Source organism: Martes martes, assembly GCF_963455335.1.
Source record: "Martes martes genome assembly, chromosome: 3".
NCBI lineage: Eukaryota > Metazoa > Chordata > Mammalia > Carnivora > Mustelidae > Martes > Martes martes.
In genome coordinates, this window is record NC_137890.1 from 178,300,815 (window position 1) to 178,318,734 (window position 17,920).

The 17,920-nt window shown below is 38.5% G+C and overlaps 1 protein-coding gene across 2 annotated transcripts in view; it reads right to left on the minus strand.

Annotated features, from left to right (window-relative positions):
- ADAM23 (ADAM metallopeptidase domain 23) overlaps window positions 1-17,920 on the minus strand; it is a gene marked incomplete at both ends in the record, with an annotated part of 169,260 nt that overhangs the window by 30,479 nt on the left and 120,861 nt on the right. For both annotated transcript variants that reach the window (XM_080797859.1, XM_080797860.1), the window contains 8 exons: window positions 3,697-3,777; window positions 5,288-5,377; window positions 6,097-6,168; window positions 9,467-9,566; window positions 11,692-11,740; window positions 14,139-14,229; window positions 15,180-15,264; window positions 16,199-16,362. In XM_080797859.1, the coding sequence (XP_080653985.1) occupies window positions 3,697-3,777; window positions 5,288-5,377; window positions 6,097-6,168; window positions 9,467-9,566; window positions 11,692-11,740; window positions 14,139-14,229; window positions 15,180-15,264; window positions 16,199-16,362 (732 nt within the window). The remainder of the gene's footprint in view (window positions 1-3,696; window positions 3,778-5,287; window positions 5,378-6,096; window positions 6,169-9,466; window positions 9,567-11,691; window positions 11,741-14,138; window positions 14,230-15,179; window positions 15,265-16,198; window positions 16,363-17,920) is intronic.

Sequence of the window (17,920 nt, forward strand, 5' to 3'; positions counted from 1 at the left end):
AAGGTCATAGAACTAATTTAGAATTTGTAATTGCTAAGAAGCACTAACTCACAAAGGAACACTTTAAGATAAAATGCTTTGGTTCTACATCTTTCTTAAGACTTTCATATAAGCTTTCATTGACTACAGCTTTTCAATCAATCTGATGGTGACTATTCAAAGACATAATTATCAGCACCAAAACCTGGCCTACTGGGCCAACAGCACAGAAACACAGATCCTTGTGGCCTCCTTCATCCAACCAAATCCACTCCAAATGCAATTAGTATCTTATTAATCAACTAACAGTAATTATTCACTTACTCCAAGACCAATATAATCACACTGAACAAAAATCCAAAAGAAATGTTGCTACTGGAATAGGTATATCGGGGTCTAAAATGAATTTATCACAGTTGGCTTTTGTGATGTTTCAATAAAAAAATCATTTGTAGAACTCTTTATTAATTTAAAAAAGCCCCAATTATAAACTGTTGTAGCTACATGCAAGATTTCTGATCAATTTATTTTTTGTATAGGCTAATAAAAGCAAGTTGCTTATCACTGAAATATTTAACATGGGAAATTATGGAATGTCTTACATTCTCTGGGGACATTTAAAACAGAAGAACCATAAATTTGTGTGCTTTATTCTGCCTGTGAGTAGAGCTCTTGGTTCAGTCTCTAAATGCCATTCCAGCCCCCGGTTTCAGGCTGTGCAGGAAAGTTCACGGGAGGCAGCTTCAACAGTGCAGTAGCATTTAAATGTGCTTATTTTTAATTGTGTTATGTCACCCATATAGCGCAGCAAAGACACATTTCCCACATCTTTCAAAAATACCTTTATTATATCATCCAGTATCATTTGCCAAGGATTTCTCTCAGTTGCACAAGTACTGTTTATTCTGTGATAAACTGTGAATTTAAAAAGTAGCTCAGAGGCCTCAGTAAAGGCTAATATCAAAATTAAGCAAAGACATGAGATACAAGGCAAAAAGCCATAGTGTTGCCAATGATGCCGATTCTCAAAGATGCAGATAGTCTCTGAGATCCCCTTCTTCCTAATCATAATTAGGATCAATTAAATTCAAGGCTCACTGTCTATTACAAAGCAGAAGAATTCTGGGGGATCTTAACTCCCTCTACTCCAATTATCTATTTCAGGCACATTCTGGTCATATAAGGAAATTACTGCTAAAAGAACATGTTATTCTAATATACCACTGAGACATTAATTTAACAGCTCCATTTTCACCTGATATACATGAAGCGAAAGAAACATTTGGGGCGTCTGGGTGGTTCAGTCGATTAAGCATCCAACTCTCGATTTCAGCTCAGGTCATGACCTCAGGGCCCTGAGATCGAGCCCCACTTTGGGCTCACGCTCAGTGTGGAGTCTGCTTGTTCCTTTCCCTCTCCGTGCCTGCTCGCTCTTGCTATTACTCCCACTCTCTCTCTCTCTCTCTCTCTCTAATAAATAAGATCTTAAAAAAAAAGTTTTTAAAAATTTAGATAGTAGACTATTAAGTTGAACATAGAGCCCTCATTATAAAAAACCTCACTTCCAGTAAGTTCTATGGCAATTCAGGAATTAAAGGCTGAAATGAAAAAACTGTACTTCGAAAATAGCTGAACACACGGAACGAAAACCATATATGATGGGTATAAGAATAGTAGTATTCTACAAAACTAAAAATATAACTCAGTGAAACAGCACACCAGGATTGTCACAAAACATAAAACTTGGCACAAAACACAGAACCCACAATTCTAACACTTTTACTATATTCTAGGAAAACGCAAAGAAACCTATTTACATATCTAAATAGAAGAAACAGATATGCATAAAAATCAATACAGAATAGCGTGAGCATATTTCACTGTATCACATCCTTAAAAGTGTCCCTTTGAATTGAATCTCGGAAAATATACATCAAGAACATTCAAAAAGCTTAGTTAGAAACCTTTGTCTCCCCCTCCTCTTGCTCCTTCCCAGTGAAGGGAACTCCGCCTCCCTCCAGGGAACTCCGCCTCCTTCCAGCTACTTTGCTCCCACACTCCCTTCCGCCTGAGCCAGGTAGAGTGACTGAATGACTGACAAACCTGGGAAGAATTACGGGCCCTTTGGCTCACTTCCGCCATTCTTCTCTTGCCTATGCACATAAATCATACTATCCTCGCTGCTCCTCCAAGACATATAAGACAAGAGCCCGTCCCTGCAAGGAGAAGTCATTCAAGACCTACTTTTGTCAATAAGCTGTTCCTACAGCCTGAATCTAGGATCTATAAAGAGGCTCACCGAGCTCTCACACCAAGTTACAGCTTTCCACTTGGCCATATTCAAAATGAAAGATGGTATTTTGACCTCCAACCGTATTCTATTTATGGGGAGTCCCTTGGAAACCGTAATACCTGGCAAAAGACAACTCCATTTCTGGGTCATTTACCCTAAGGAGAAAACCCTGAACAAGAAATACTCTTAAAGATGCATAAAGATGTTCACTGCCATATTAATTATAATAATGAAAAACCGCAACAACCTAAAAATCCCCCAATGAATAACAAGTCCCAAGTCAACTAATGAATCCACATGACAGACTCATGTAATTGTAAAAAGCGTATTTATAAAAACTGTGGAATGGTACAGGAACATGTTTTTGAAGTCAAAAAAAATAAAAGTAGAACGAAATTCAAAATTCTTACCTATTCCCTAACTGCCCTGATTCCTGACTTCCTCTTGATTTCTTCCCCACTACTCTTCAGTAATTCCTGCTCTCATTCCATTTCTTGAAGAAGCCAAGCTTCCTTACTTGCTGTTTTCGGACTAGATCCTCCTTCTGTGCCTTTCTATTTAAATACCAACTCCTCCAGGAAAATACACCTGCGCACCCCACCTAAAGCCCCCCACCCCACATCCCACACCACCTTACGTTACACTTAGCACCACCAGATGTTTTTGTTAACTTACTTCTCCACCCAGCAGAACGTAAGCTCCGCAAGTGCAAGGACTTGACTATCTCGTTCCCTTCCATATCCCAACATTTACAGCAGTGCTTGCCTGGCACACAGCAGGTGCTCAGCAAATGTCCATTTGAATGAAAAATGAAGACTCAAAAATAATGTGATTTAAATTTCTAAAACATAAAAATTATATAAAGAAGGAATGCTAGTAGACAACGTTAATTATGTTATAGTAATAGGGGTCATGATGCTAGGACCTTGCCAGTGGGGGAGAGTTGGTGACAGAACCAAGAGAGGTGGACACCTGCTCCCGGTCCCTTCTTCAATCAGAGCAGTATTCCTTGTTCTCTGCTTTCTACAGTGGGCATCCAACCAATTTTTTTCTTAAAAGAAAGGGTTTGGTGGCTTAAAAATGTTTGAAAACAGTACATTAATTCTTCATCCGTGTGAATATGCTATTTTAGATGTGGGGACAGAAAGAAAAATCAATTCATTGGGTAGAAACCATATAAAGGAAACTAATTATGAAGGGGAAATTTGGAAGAAAAAAGAGATCTAGGTCCAGGAAACACAATAAATATTCCTAAAATAAAGGCATATTGGAGATCTAGAAATTACTAGAAAATAAAGTAAAACAAAACAAAAAACAAAGAAACCAAATAATCATATTCACACATGTAGCCCAATTGAAAGCTTTCCAATGTGTACAATATTTGCAAGTAAAATGTATTATTTAAAAACTCAAGTTTGTCATACCTGGCCAGAGTCTCCAGTACAATATTCAGTAATATCACAGCCGTTGACAGCATCCCGACATTCATACCCTCGTGGCTGAAACTGCACATCAAGATTCAATATTAGGAGCTACTGTTAATCAGTATTTCAAATACCTAGCATTGCTATATTCACCAATAATTCAGATACTATCCCAAAGCCATTACCGCACTCTTTTTATGAATTAGCAAGATGGTTGCAGAATAGAGTCAAGACCCAGATACCATTCTCTGTAGTAAATATGAGTCATTAACTGAGGCATTCAATGTTCAGATTTTAAAACCCATGGCCTCAGAGTATTACTTTTGGAAAACAAGGTAACAGCAATTCTGTAAAGAAGATAGAGCAGTATGGTTTAAAACAAAAGAGCAAATCACTAAAATATAAACATTTAAGATCTCTCTGAAGCTTGATAGACACACCCAACCTTCACTAAATGTACCTATTAGCTTGGATCTTAATTGTGCTTTAGCTAAATACATACAAGCAAATTTCAGAGAATTCATATGAACTTCTTTCAGTGACACCAGTCACACTGAGGGAATGGGTGAAAGATGAAGGAAAGAGATCACTGATGTTATAATTTATAATGTTATAATGTTATAATTTATAATCTGGGGAGGGGGGAAGCATAAGGCAACTAATCTAGAATTTCTTAAAATACCATAATGCCTAATACCTCTTGGTACAGAATAAAATAATAAAATAATGTAACTTTACGGTTATAAGGATAAAATAATGTAACTTTATGGTTATAAGGAATACTAGAGGTTTTGTAAATGAGAAAAAGGAAGATTTAAAAAACAACTTCTCAAGAATTGACTGAAGGTTCTACCGATGAAAGCGAACTATGTCCATACACACATAAGCTGTATATATACGCATAGGTTACTTCTTTTTTTTTTTTATTAAATTTTTTATTTATTTTCAGCATAACAGTATTCATTGTTTTTTCACCACACCCAGTGCTCCATGCAATCTGTGCCCTCCCTAATACCCACCACCTTGTTCCCCCACCCTCCCACCCCGCCCCTTCAAAACCCTCAGGTTGTTTTTCAGAGTCCATAGTCTCTCATGGTTCTTTATGTAGCTTTCTTGCCTTTATAGGGGATTTAAAAAATCAAGCATAAAAAATGTGAGCACTAGGTTTGAGGTTCATGGTCCAAAGTAAATTAGGCCCAAAATAAATGTACATATACATAGCAGTAAATTTAAAGAAAAATGTTATAAGTAGGTCATATTATTAAAAAGACCACAGGAATTGTCCCTCTTCTATTCAACCATTTATTCAATCATTTAAGGTGGTTTTTATCTACCTTAGCAGGACAACTCTCAATGTTTATTTTGGAAGGAGTTTACGTATATTTTCTTAAGGGGGCGCTGAAGGATAGGATAGTTGATAGAGCATCCTGGTAAAGGTAAAGGGTTTGACCCACAGAATTTAGGTAGCTTTACTGATTTCCACAAAATTGCGAAAGCACAGGCCAATCAACAAATGTTTGGCAAGCTCTACAAATGCTCTGTGTACATGTGAGAGATTCAGCCAACAAGGCGGAAGTGTCGGGGGACTCACGAGACATGAGGTACTGTTACAGCACGGCCCATCGCTGCAGTGGGCCCCGTTGGAGAGAGAGCACTTCTTACAGCACAATCCATAGCATTCCTAGAGGGAACATTCACGTGAGTAAGTGAGAAAGCTTACAGGCTGGTCTTTCATCCCACTCGCCACATGGGATGTACGTCTAATCCACATGAGGAGACTTAAACAATAACAAGCAAATATTTCAGGAAGTCATCACTTTAAACAATGATAATATTCCTTCCTGCCATATTTTTCAGCCAAGTATGATCTCCTGTGAAAGGGCTTCTCTACCAAAAAGTGAGCTTATTTCTTAGCAGGCACCTCACCTTCAGTTAGCTCCAATACACTCTTAAGACTCTTTTAAAAAATATTTTATTTTTAAGTAATTTTTACACCCAACATGGGGCTTGGACTCATAATCCCAAAATCACGAGTCGTGTGCTCTACTGACTGAGCCAGGCAGGGGCTCCCAAACTCTATCTAATTTCATAAGACAAAAATAATACACACCACAGAAAGACTATTTCGTGATTTGATAATATTTGAATGGGATGAATATGAACTATGAATTTTTAAGAGGTAGGAGATTTGATTAGAAGAGCCCATTAGGTTTTTTTTTTCAAAGTAGGTCATAAGGACATGATGAATTCTAACATGTCTGAGCTGGGATTAAGCATTGATGAGAGAGATGAGAAAGAAAGACAGTAAGACCACGGAGAAGGACCCTGTAGACTTCTCGCTATTCCTGCTTGCTCTGGGGAGGAGCTGCATTAAAGGCGGGAAAGATCTCTTATACCTACCACGTGTAAACCGCAGTCACATTCCTCTCCAGCCTCCACATATCCATTTCCACATTCTGTGGGCTCAAATAGCTAAAAGAGATTAGGAAGAGAAAGGAAAAACATTTTAATTTATCACAGAAAATCAACACGCAAATAGGGCTACATACATGGTCCTGTAATCATGTGAAATTTTTCTGTGATCTGTTGTTAACGGCATCTTACAAATGATGTCTGTGTGGTAACACTGTTCACTTATTAATAACACTTGGAATAACCATATGGGTAATATTTCTTGGAGGATTCTCTGGAGGTGGGCTCCAGAGATGACCTCTACCATTAGAATTACTTATTAATGGAAATGAGCTATCAAAAGGAATAGATCATTTATTACATTTGCTAATGGAGCTAAGATGCGATGCTAAGACTCACAGATACCTAATTTACTGACTTATCTCCAGGCAGCTGAGAAAACATAAAAATTGTCAAACAGATAAAACGTTTCAGTCACAGCCAAATGTAATGAATACAATCAAGGAAATGCAAATAAGTGTAGAAGAGGTGCTGCTGGAAATCCATGCCCATCATTCTCATTGAAAAGAAATCTGTCCTGTCTAAAGTATATTAAATAAATGTGCAGACATATTCACGGAGGTATAGAAATCTCTCAATCATTCCTGGAACACCGGAGGAGTCAAATTTCTAGAATAATGCACTCCACTAGTGCTATGAACTTGCTTGCCAGACAAACTATATTGCAGCCAATTGTGGAGGCAGCTGAGCGTTGACGAGAAACATTCCTTTTTTCCGTCAGCTGGGGCAAGATCTCCCTCTGCATGCCCATTACACTTGCATGAAGACTGGAACAGCACATTCTAACCCAAATGCTCAAAGACAGGAATATGAGAGGGCAAGAGAGACTCCTCCTCCAGAAACCCCAAGGAAGGGCTGCCTTCCACCGAGACCATTTAAGAAAGACAGACCCGATTCTCCTTCCACTTCCAGGAAGGAAACACTCATACTCAAAGCAAGAAAGTTTTCCAGGGTACTTGGGTGAGACTCCTCCATAGGAAAGTGCAATAAGTGAAATCAACAGTCCTAATCTCTGTGGTATTTTATCAGCAGGCAGGAGAAAATGGAAATGGGAAGCTCGGACTGGAACACGGCTAGCACTCCCTTCAGGCCTTGCTGGACCCAACTGTTAGATCTCGCTCTTAGGAGCCTGGGAGCCTTCTTCCAACCAGCAGCAGGCCTTGATCACAAGCCGGGTGGAAAACATAGCAGGTGGGAAGGATCCCACAGCACAGAAAAGAGGCATGCAGATAATGTGGAAAATAACATGGAAACCACACATGCACACATTCATTGACTAAAAGCACTTAGAAAAAAAAGGTCAGTTCTTTGATACATACATACAAATTATTCCACTGGAATACACAGGGGCTTTTAAAAAAATCATTCTACCACGTAGCTTAAAAAAAAATCCATATTTACTAACTTTTAAAATTGAAGATGTATCGTTATTTTTATCTAGTTTTCAAGTTACCTGAATAGTTTTCTTTCTACTTGCAGGCAGTTTCAGAAATCTAATGATGGATCCTTCTACACACACACTAGAAACCTTAGGACTCACTGTTGTGCTCTCAGGCACGATACTTCTAATTGGCTGGTGAGACACTAGGCAGGTGAGATGAGTCCTGTACACTTCAACTCATTAATGCCAGCAGCTCCCATCAATTCATTACTACTCCTTTCCCCCATTTGAACACTTGGAAGTTTTAAGGTTTCTGTTCTGAGGGTCAATGCCATGAAAGGCAGACAGCTGAATTGAATGGTTGCAAGGTCACTTTACAATTCCTGTTTCTTTTTCTGCAGACTCACTGAGATTTTATACAGACCTCAGGCATCCAACTAACATCCCCTGACTACAGAAGTATCACTTAATTATGAGGATAGGAGTAAATCATTCTGTCATTTACCCACATTAGTCAGTGATTTTTTTTCCTTAAGGTTAACATGATTTCACCACTCTCTCAATTTATAAAGCGTTACACATTTTGTATAGCAAAGGGACAATATTTGACTTACGAAGTAGTATTTTCAAAAGACACATGAAATGTGCAATGTTAGAATTTCTATACCATCTGCTAATTAGCAGCAATCCTGCTTTTTTTCCTGTTGAACAATTCATTTCCAAATATGTTGCTGGAGGTCCACGGTGCCTTATGCAAAAGCTTTGTAGCCAGTGAGTTTGAAAATTCTGGCTTTGCTAGATTGTAGAAAAGTATGATGCATGTTCTATGTAATAGCCCTGAGGGGCCTGGTGCATACCCTATAATCACAAACATTTATATTTCTGCAGCAATACTTACGAATATTTACACTATGAGGGTAATAACGGTTTTCAGTCCAAGGGAAGTTTTACTGCCTAATGTGTTTTCTGCAAACTCATAAAAAAGACTTCCAATTTTCAGAGCTTTTTGAATTAAGGAATTAATGGATAAGGATTGTGACAATGCATATATGAATTTTGATGAAATGACAGTTGATACCATGGACCTTCCCACATAAAGAGAGTATATAATAAATAATAAATATGCATATGTATTTATGAGACCCATAGTTTGGCCAGCTTCTGTGGGTATTTCCTATATCTATATCTATATTTAATATCTAATATCTAATATCTAGATATCCTAGATAGGAAGATAGACCACTCAAAAAGAAAAGGAAAAAAGCCAAGGAACTAGTTGTATTCTTTGAGAGAATGTCAATGGAAAATGGAATTTTCATCAGAGAAACAGGTTAAAGCGATATATGTTAATCTAACCCACAATCTCTAAGGGGCAGGTTGAAAATCCTAACATGTAAATTTCAAAGATATTTTGATTGAAGTGTGTTTGTTTCTTTGGAAGACGAAGTAGGAGGGGTACAACTAGCACTGAAAAATCAGTGACTCACAGCAGCAAAACTGTGGTTTTGTCACTCATTTACACAGGATCAGATTTCATATGATAATGGCTTTTATGACTAAATACTAATCAGACTGACAAATCCCCTCCTCCCCCAAAAGACCTGTTTTCCAAGACAAGTATCTGGCATTTTTCAGTGTTCCACTGTAAAAAAAATATGTAAAGATATATAAAAAGATATTTGCATCTCGTTTTATTAAGGCATGAGCTACTTTTCAACATTTCCCACTGAGTAAAATGCAAACATGGCTTTTCAGTTTTTTCCCATAAGAGATTTGTGACTGATGATTGTGAGCAGATCTGAGGTGTATATGATTTCTAAGGCTATACTGCTTTCATAAATGTTATGTACATTAAACAAATTTCCTAGAAGTAAAAAAAAAAAATTAAAGAAATAATTACACTTCTGAGTTACTAACCTTTGTTGGCCTGTTGAAAAGACAGGCTCCACCTCCTCTCTGTAAAAAGTCTCTATATTCCAAAATGCTGCACTTTGAGAACTTTCGGGAATGGGACACCCTGAGAAAATAATCAATTATGTAAATAATTTACCGAAAGCAGTCACCAGAGAAGAAAATTAGAACCCGTAAATTAGAGCAACTCTGGATCTAGACGATTCCGCACAGGTTCATTTATGTTCAAATTGCCAAATAAGTATGTGTGGTAGAATTTGTAAAAATAGATAGTCAAAGAAAACCACAGATTGGGAGCCAGGTTATAGGCTCCTCAGCAGCCAAGCCCTTCTATGCCTGGGCTTAGAAGAGTTTTGGAAAACTTATCACAAAACTTCGCCACCTAGGCTATATTTTAAAGTGTGGTCATTTTTATTTGCTCTCTCTCAGTAAAGCAAGCACCTTTTTTTGCCTCTGTCCTGAATAAAAGATGCAAAGGAACCTATTAGATTTTACTTTGGAGGAAGGAATTGTGACAATCTAGTAAAGATTACATAATGCAGACTGCAGCAACACCAATGAGGCAAACAAGGAAATCCTAAAGTATTATACTATATATACACACACATACATATACATACATGAATATATATATATACACATATATATGTATACATGCTTTTAGCACACATACACTTGGTAAAAACAGAATGAGGGTAAGCTCCTTCTGAATTAGAATTAGGTTCTAGCTTTTGGGGCACAACTTCAAATATATTCATGACTTAGGAATATGATATGAGCCTTTTTGTGATTTAATTAATCCAATTACTATCTCTACATCAGTATATAGGGAGATATTATACACATGATCAAGGCTAAGCTGAGTCATACACACTGATTCTTCAGGCATATTTTTCATAGTACTTGATTTGAGAGTAACAGGCCACTGATTTTAGGATGCAATCCAAAAGTTTTTTGTATCCTGATGCATGAGGGTAGTATATGCAAGTAGGAAAAAATGTTGCCATTGTTGACAGTGATCTCTTAAAGGGACTATGTAGAAATGTGTACTCAAGAAAATATATATATTAACTTTAGTTTTTTTTTTTTTTTCCTATCCTCTGAGTGGCCAGTCTGAAAATTCATTTAGAAATTAGGAGTTTAGAAGACAGAAAGTGCCTCCTTATAGAAGCAACATTATAAATGGTATTACCTTCCTATAGTAGTCCTCAAAAATGCTGTTTAAGCCATAATTTTACTAAACTATGGCAGAACAGTAAGGGGAGCATGAAAGTTAACAGCTTCAGGTTTAAACTGCATTTCTAGAAACATATGTTCTAAAGCAGCAGGCAGAATTGTTCACTATCTCTGCAAATCCTCATTTTCACACTCCTCTTTTCCCCATGAGCCCGACTCCTGGTGGGAACGTAAAGAAGGGACTCTGTACAAGTAGGTCAGGGCCTCCTAGTAATCTCCTGATTACTCAGGAGAGGAGGAGGACCAGAAATAGGCAATATATTGAGCAGATCTCTGGCATGGGCAGAAGAAGCAGGACAGACACGGGTGAGACAATGTCTTCCATTTAGTAGGAGTGGGTTCTAGCTTGGGAGCCTTGGATTAGTGGCTCCCACGGGGGCAGGAGCCAGGATTCAGGGAGGAGGGGGCAATGTTTCCAGGCCCTGGCTCCCAGCCCCTCCCGGGCGTGACTCTAGTTCTCAAAGTATCCTCACAAGAAGAGAGGAGATAGATGCGAAAATGTTCAAATGTCTATCAATAGATGATACCTATTTTAGACACAATAATTCTGTCTCAATAAGAAAAAAGCTCTCTCGATTATATAAGCAGTATAGTACCATTTCTACTACACCAAATATGTCTATTTGTGCATTCCTTAAAATATAAATTGATGAAGAAATTGATTTTCACGACTGCTTCAGGCAGACAACGAGCTTGTATTCTAAGTGCACTAAAAAAAATCAATGCCTCTACTAAACTTAGAAGCATTTAATAATGGGCTTCTTCTAAAGGCTAATAGAAATAGAAGTTGTTATTATACTTTACTGTTATCAACAACTTTAAATAAAAAATTAAAATATAAGGTGAATCAGTCCTTTCAAATGTCAGATAATTAATGATTGAACTTATACTGAGTGCTGAGCCTAAAAGACCAGTACCCGAGAGACTGTGTAGCACTTACATGTGGCAATGTCAGTGAAAGGCATAAATCAAATGCATGTATAGTGAAAATTTACCCTGTTTCCTCCATGATGCAGCCACCCCAGGATTCTGTGCAGTCACATTCTAGTCCAATGAAATAATAAAAAGCAACAGAAGAAAAGAAAAACAGAAAAAGTCACATCTTTAATTTGCATTTCCACTTTTGAGATAAGTCCTTATTACCAATTCCATGTCATGTAGATACAGAACGTGAAATCTCACCAAACAAAATCTATTTCCATTCAATCAATATTTCTTTACATCCTTTCCAGAAGTATAGGTTATTTCCTAAGACAACAGCTGGCAAGATATAAAACTGTCACTCTCTTCATTTTTGTAACTCAGAAAACTCAACTGAGTTCCTAGTTCTAATGTTTAATGAAAAGTAGCCTGGTCTGGAAATGAAAAGCCTGAGTTCTAGACCAAGGTCTACCTGAATTCTAGTTCAAGGTCTCCCTGATAGGCAAGTCCGGCAGGCAAGTGACCTAGTATTTCTTGGGTTTTAGTGTTTCCACCTTGAAAATGGAGAACAGCCTCTCTGCCTATCACCCAGAGTGGTTCGAGGGCTCACACAAGATGAGCTCCAGCACGCACTCTGTGAGCGGTCAAGCTCTATTGCACACATGTCGTGAATCATTCCTGAAACCTCCCCCAACAGAGCACACTGGAAGTTACAGGAGAGAATTCACTTGCTAGATTCAAAGCGAGGTTTGGCCAGAGACTCGCAGAACACTATGCTCAAAGGTTTAGGAAAAGAGAGCGTTCTAAAATATAAGTGTAAATTGTCATTGAAACTAAACAACAATCGCGAACTCAACCGAGATGCCAGAGACTGACATACTGATACTGCAATGGGCTGTTCTTTTATTTTTTTTTTCCTATTCTCTTTTTGATCATAGACAAAGATATTTTCAAAGAAAGGCTTCCAGATAGATTTTTTTAAAAGTCAAAGTTCAGAACTAAAGAACTATCCACCTAAACAAACAAGTCACAAAGGAATGAAACATTTTAGGAAGGACCTACTCCAGGCATTGGTCCTGAACCCCTACTTCTCACCCCATCCCCTCACCCAACTCCATAACATCTCCCAGCTGACCACAGCGCTGGCCTCTTCCAGGCTCCAGGGTTCCCAAACAAGGTCATAAACCTGGCCCTACTCTCTTCTGATTTTAAGGCCATCTACCCCAGCTGACTCCTTTAATGTGTACTATGTGATTCCTTGGAAAGCAAATATTCTGAGCAAGATTCTAATACATGAAAGTTTGTGGATATTTGCTAAATGCCACCAGACTTAATATACACATCACATGATGACTTAATATACCCATAAAGGGAATCGAGAAGCCCCAGATACGTATTTTGTTTCAAATTTCCGTAACACTATGCATTAATGATAATTATTTGATAGTCATCAAAAAGGTATAAAATAAATGTAGGATAATGTTACAGTAGGTTTTCGTCCTTTTCTTCCTTGGGGAGCTGAGGTGGGCAGGGAGACCTTTACTTTTAGCATCTGGTATTTTCACAGAGGGGAGCAGACTTCCACTTAAGAGAATAATTTGAGGGAATACCTTGGTCCTTCCTTCCATGGCATCCCATTATGACTTTTTTGGGTCCTAGGCACCTTTGCCTCATGCCACAAGAAATGTATTAGAAATTGTATTTTACTACTTTGCTGGTCTAAAGAGGAATATAATCCAGGTTGGATTTTATTCTTATTTTAAAAGAAACTGAAATTTTTCATGGATTCCTAAAACTGTTGCGGGCTTTGGATACTTTGCCACTGGAAGCTCAGCCCTGTCTTTCCATCTTCCTCTCCTCTGATTAATGAAGAGAGTGCCACCAGCACTCAATGGCTGCATTTCCCCACTGGATGGGATCTGCGGCCCTGTCTGGATTTCTCCTTGGCATGACCTGCCCATGAGAGGGTTATCCTCTACCACCTGTTTCCAGGCTTAAAGGGCCCTCAAAGCAGGGCTGCCCATACAGGAGCCTTCTTCTTGAACCTTCCTGATGGGACCATGTGGGTGAGTTCCGAGGTAGGTAGGTGGGAAAGTTTAATTAGAGTTGGAGTTCCTCTTTGACACTAGACCTAAGCTATTTCCTGATCCAGCTGCATTAATATTGACTCCCAATGGAACTTTTTTGACACCTAGTGTCTACACTCCACTGCTTAGAACACAAAGGGTGACGGTTCACCCTCTCCCTTAAACCCCAACACTCTGCAATGTGAGAAAGAGCTGCTCCTGTTCTGAGAAAGTGAGTACGATTTTATGAATTTCGAAGGGGAATATCTACAACCCAAACAGATTGAGAATTACCTGCAGTTGCTCATTTGATCACCTTTTTGAAGAGGAAGGAGGTACACTACAATTAAGCTCTAATGACTTAGGAATGAAAATTATTTATTTATTATTGACTGGACATGCACTATACAGACAGAATGGCACATGAAAGTGAGTAAGAAGGTCAATGTACATACTTGGCTTTCTGCTAGAAGGTTCCCATTGGATTCCAAGGTTTTGAGCCAGGCTCTGCGATAATACTTGTGCCACTGCCATTGGAAGACCATACTGTTTTTCAGAGTTGAAAGTGTGTGGGAGACATTTGAGAGAGTGCACAAAGCTAGTTATTATTTCTTAATCATCACCACATATCATCTCAGTTCCCTAAGTAGAGCCTCACAGCATCAAAAAGATGGCATATGCTCCTCATCACTTCTTCCTTGCAACTGGGCCCAAGAAGCAGAAAGCCTCTCTTCCTACGTGACATCTCTCAGAACTTGATGCTCTCACATGGAAACATAAAATATAAGCCATAAAAGGCTATGCCCTGATTCAACTCATACCAAACCAAGAATAAACTCAACTTACTACAAGTATGCCAAGAAAGGTCTCGACTGAATGATGGCTTTTGGGATTAGCTGGTATAATACATTCTGGCATTGATCAGGGTTTAGATACAGTTGGTTTGGCTTTTTGGGTGCTGTTGCCAACTGGTGTAAGGATTTCCTTGATATAAATGAAGGTACTAGAATCCAAACAAAGAGACTAAGGAAATATTTGTTTCAATGAATTCTACAGAGGGATAGGTAGAAGGCATAAAGATGGAAAATTTACATAGAGAGAAAACAAAGATACTGATTAAACATAATCATAAACTCTTTGATTTAAATGAGTTAAATCTAACATATGTAGGAGAGCATTATAGCTTAAAATTATCAGGAAAGGAATAGTAAGTTTATAAAAATTTATCCACAGAGGTGAAAAAAATATCTGGACCAATCTTTGGCATGCAATTGCCTGATAAACATGAAAAGCCATAATTATGAAATGAAGCAACACCTCTCTTCTAACACTGAAGACCACTTTGGGTTCCAATTACTAATATAAATCACTCATACCTTATTCTTATGTCATTGCCATTTTAAACAAGCCTAAGAGGGATGGAAACTAGGCCACAGGGAAGAAAGAGGTCAGACGCAAAGATAAAGCTCTACTTTAAGAAAATTGATCAAATTTACCTCATTCACACCAACTCCCCTTGTGCGAGAACAGACACCTCCAAAGTAACTCAGACTGCTTCTCTTATAATGGAATGTCATACGCCTAAAGAAAAAAAAGAAGTGCTCTCAGGAAACCAATGTAATGACCATCATATACACCCTCCCAAGACGCGCCTACTCACTCTTCTACACTGAACACCCCAAAGCCATTCTCCCTCAAGAAATTGAAAATTATATTTTAAATACCTTTAGATTTATGTTGTCATAAATACCTTTAAATTTATGTTATGTGAAGAAATCTCAGTTGAGCAAACATTAATTGAGCACCTACTAAGCACTGGCTGATTATTATAAATTACGATAGATTTCTAAATCATTATACATTGCTGATTGTCGACGGAAAGACAAGGAAGTAAAGAGCTAAGGTGAGAGGCAAGAAAGGAAGAATCTGGTGGGTCTGATTCCAGGACAGAACACTGGACGACTGCCTGAAAGTAGCTTTGCCATAAATGGAGAAGGAAACCACCTAATATATCGAAAGACAGTATGGTCATCCTTTTCCTCACTGATAAAATCTCAATTTTATTCAATGGTTCACTTCAAAAGACTGTATTTCCTGGCCTCTCTTGCAGCTCTTTGTGGCCTGTGACTACGAGCTAGCAAATGATTCGTTGGTGAAATGGATATGTACATGCTTTCAGGAAATCTGCTTTAAAAGATCTGACTCAGCTGGAAAGAGAGCTCTTTTGCACTCCTCCCTGCCTGTATTCCTGGTGGCTGTAATAAAGGCTGGGGCACCAGCAGCCACCTTGAATCATGAGGTGACCTGGAGGATGGAAAGTGTTAAAGTCAGAACGTGCTGCGAAAGTAAGTCTTATGACCATGGAACCACCATGCCGGCACCAGACAACTTACCTCGCTGCTACTTATATAACCAGAGAGAGGAATCAATTCAAGATCCATACACTGACGTATAACTTAACAGATACAGTGAGGGGATAAGGATCAATGTCAACCTAAAGACTGCGGGTACATACGAGATGAGGTGCACGGCATCGGCGTGCTGTTTCATACGCTGCCGGTATTTGGAGAACTCATGGAGCATCTGCACTGGGTTGGTGGTGATCTCAATATGATCCTTCTCAGTCCAGGTCTCTACTGCTACCAGGACAACCCTGGTATTGAGCTGCTCCTTGTAAATCTGAGGGTATACAGGACAGGTGTAGGAGGAAAACACTGGGTCAAACATGCACAATCAGTGATTCAGAATCAGTGGAAGGACAGGAGGGAGGTGAGAGGAGAACATGAGGCCACAATTAGCTCATCATGAAGAATGTTCTTAACTTTTTCATTTCCAAGAACAAAAATAAAGAAAGAAAAAACAATCACACAATTCAGCCTCTCCTACAAGACTATTTTAATCCCAAATCAGCACATTTATTGGCCAGGCATCTCACTGGGGGATGGACAGGAGGAATGTCAAGATTCTACAGTCTGGACATAAATTCCAAGCAGGGTACAGTAAAATCACTCCCAAAGAGTGGCTTGAGCCTGACCTATTGGCTCTGAGTAAGTGCAGTACCACCAGTCAGTCCTGCAGGATTGAAACAGATCACCAAATCCTTGCACCAGTGCCCAGGAACATGGCTGGCTTGTCCTTGGAGGCCCTCTACCATGACACGTAAAGAACACTGGGAGGGAATCCTAGATCTGGGCCAAAAGAGGGAAAAGCAGATTCGTATCACCCACTTCCCCCTCACCAGTGGCCTTACTCCCAATATTTAAACTGTGTTTTTCTGTTCTCTTTCTTGACTTTTGGCCCAGTAACTAAACAATTCACACAATTAAGCAATTTCAAAGACTGCTGTCATTTTGTCCTATTTTCAAGCTAATTAAGAAAATAATGGGTGATCTTTGAATACCCTGAAGAAAAGGAATATCATCATGCCTAAATCAACCTGAGGCTATAATGATTTTACAACAAGCTAGTTAAATGTAATGTCTCTTAAAATTTAGTTGGCCAGCTTCAGAACCTTGCATGACAACCCAAAATAAAAATTCCACTTTGCAAGAAGTGGTTCTATTCAATCATGGTAGAATGATCAACATAGAGATGTTACCAAGTCAACAGCTTTGGCAACTTCTCTTTTCCATATTCACTTATAGTCTCCTCTGACAAGAGCTGAAATTACAGAAGATTAATAAACCAGGTGTAAACTGGCTTTCAGAATTTCAGTTCCAACTCGATGTGGTACACTCTGCCCATCCGCCTGTATTACACCTTTACTCAACTGTGCCTACAGGTATGACATGTTGTGAGTATTTCCATGATGAAAGGTTTGGGGACTATTTCGAAGGCAGTTCTTTGGAGGAAATAAGTATCATTTAGAAAGTTGGCAATTCATAAAAAGTAGTTTTTTTTCCCAGTTAAGAGGGAACATACCATAAATATCAGATAAAAATAGACTTAACTGAACAAAATAGCACTTTACATTAGAAAACAAAGTAGTGTGCTGTATTTAATCTAGGACCAGCCAAACTGAACTATTCATTGGAACACAACAAATAATGTTCACATCTACGTAATTCTACCTAAATCAGGAAACAGGAAGAAAATCTTAACCATTATTCTCTGTAGCTTAAAAATGAGACAGAAAAAAAATCAGTATGAACAATTTATAGAGCTAGAAGTCTTTGTAAGGAGATATAGAACTTACTCTTTCAAATTAATTTTATTTGGGGGACTGCGCTCACTTGTC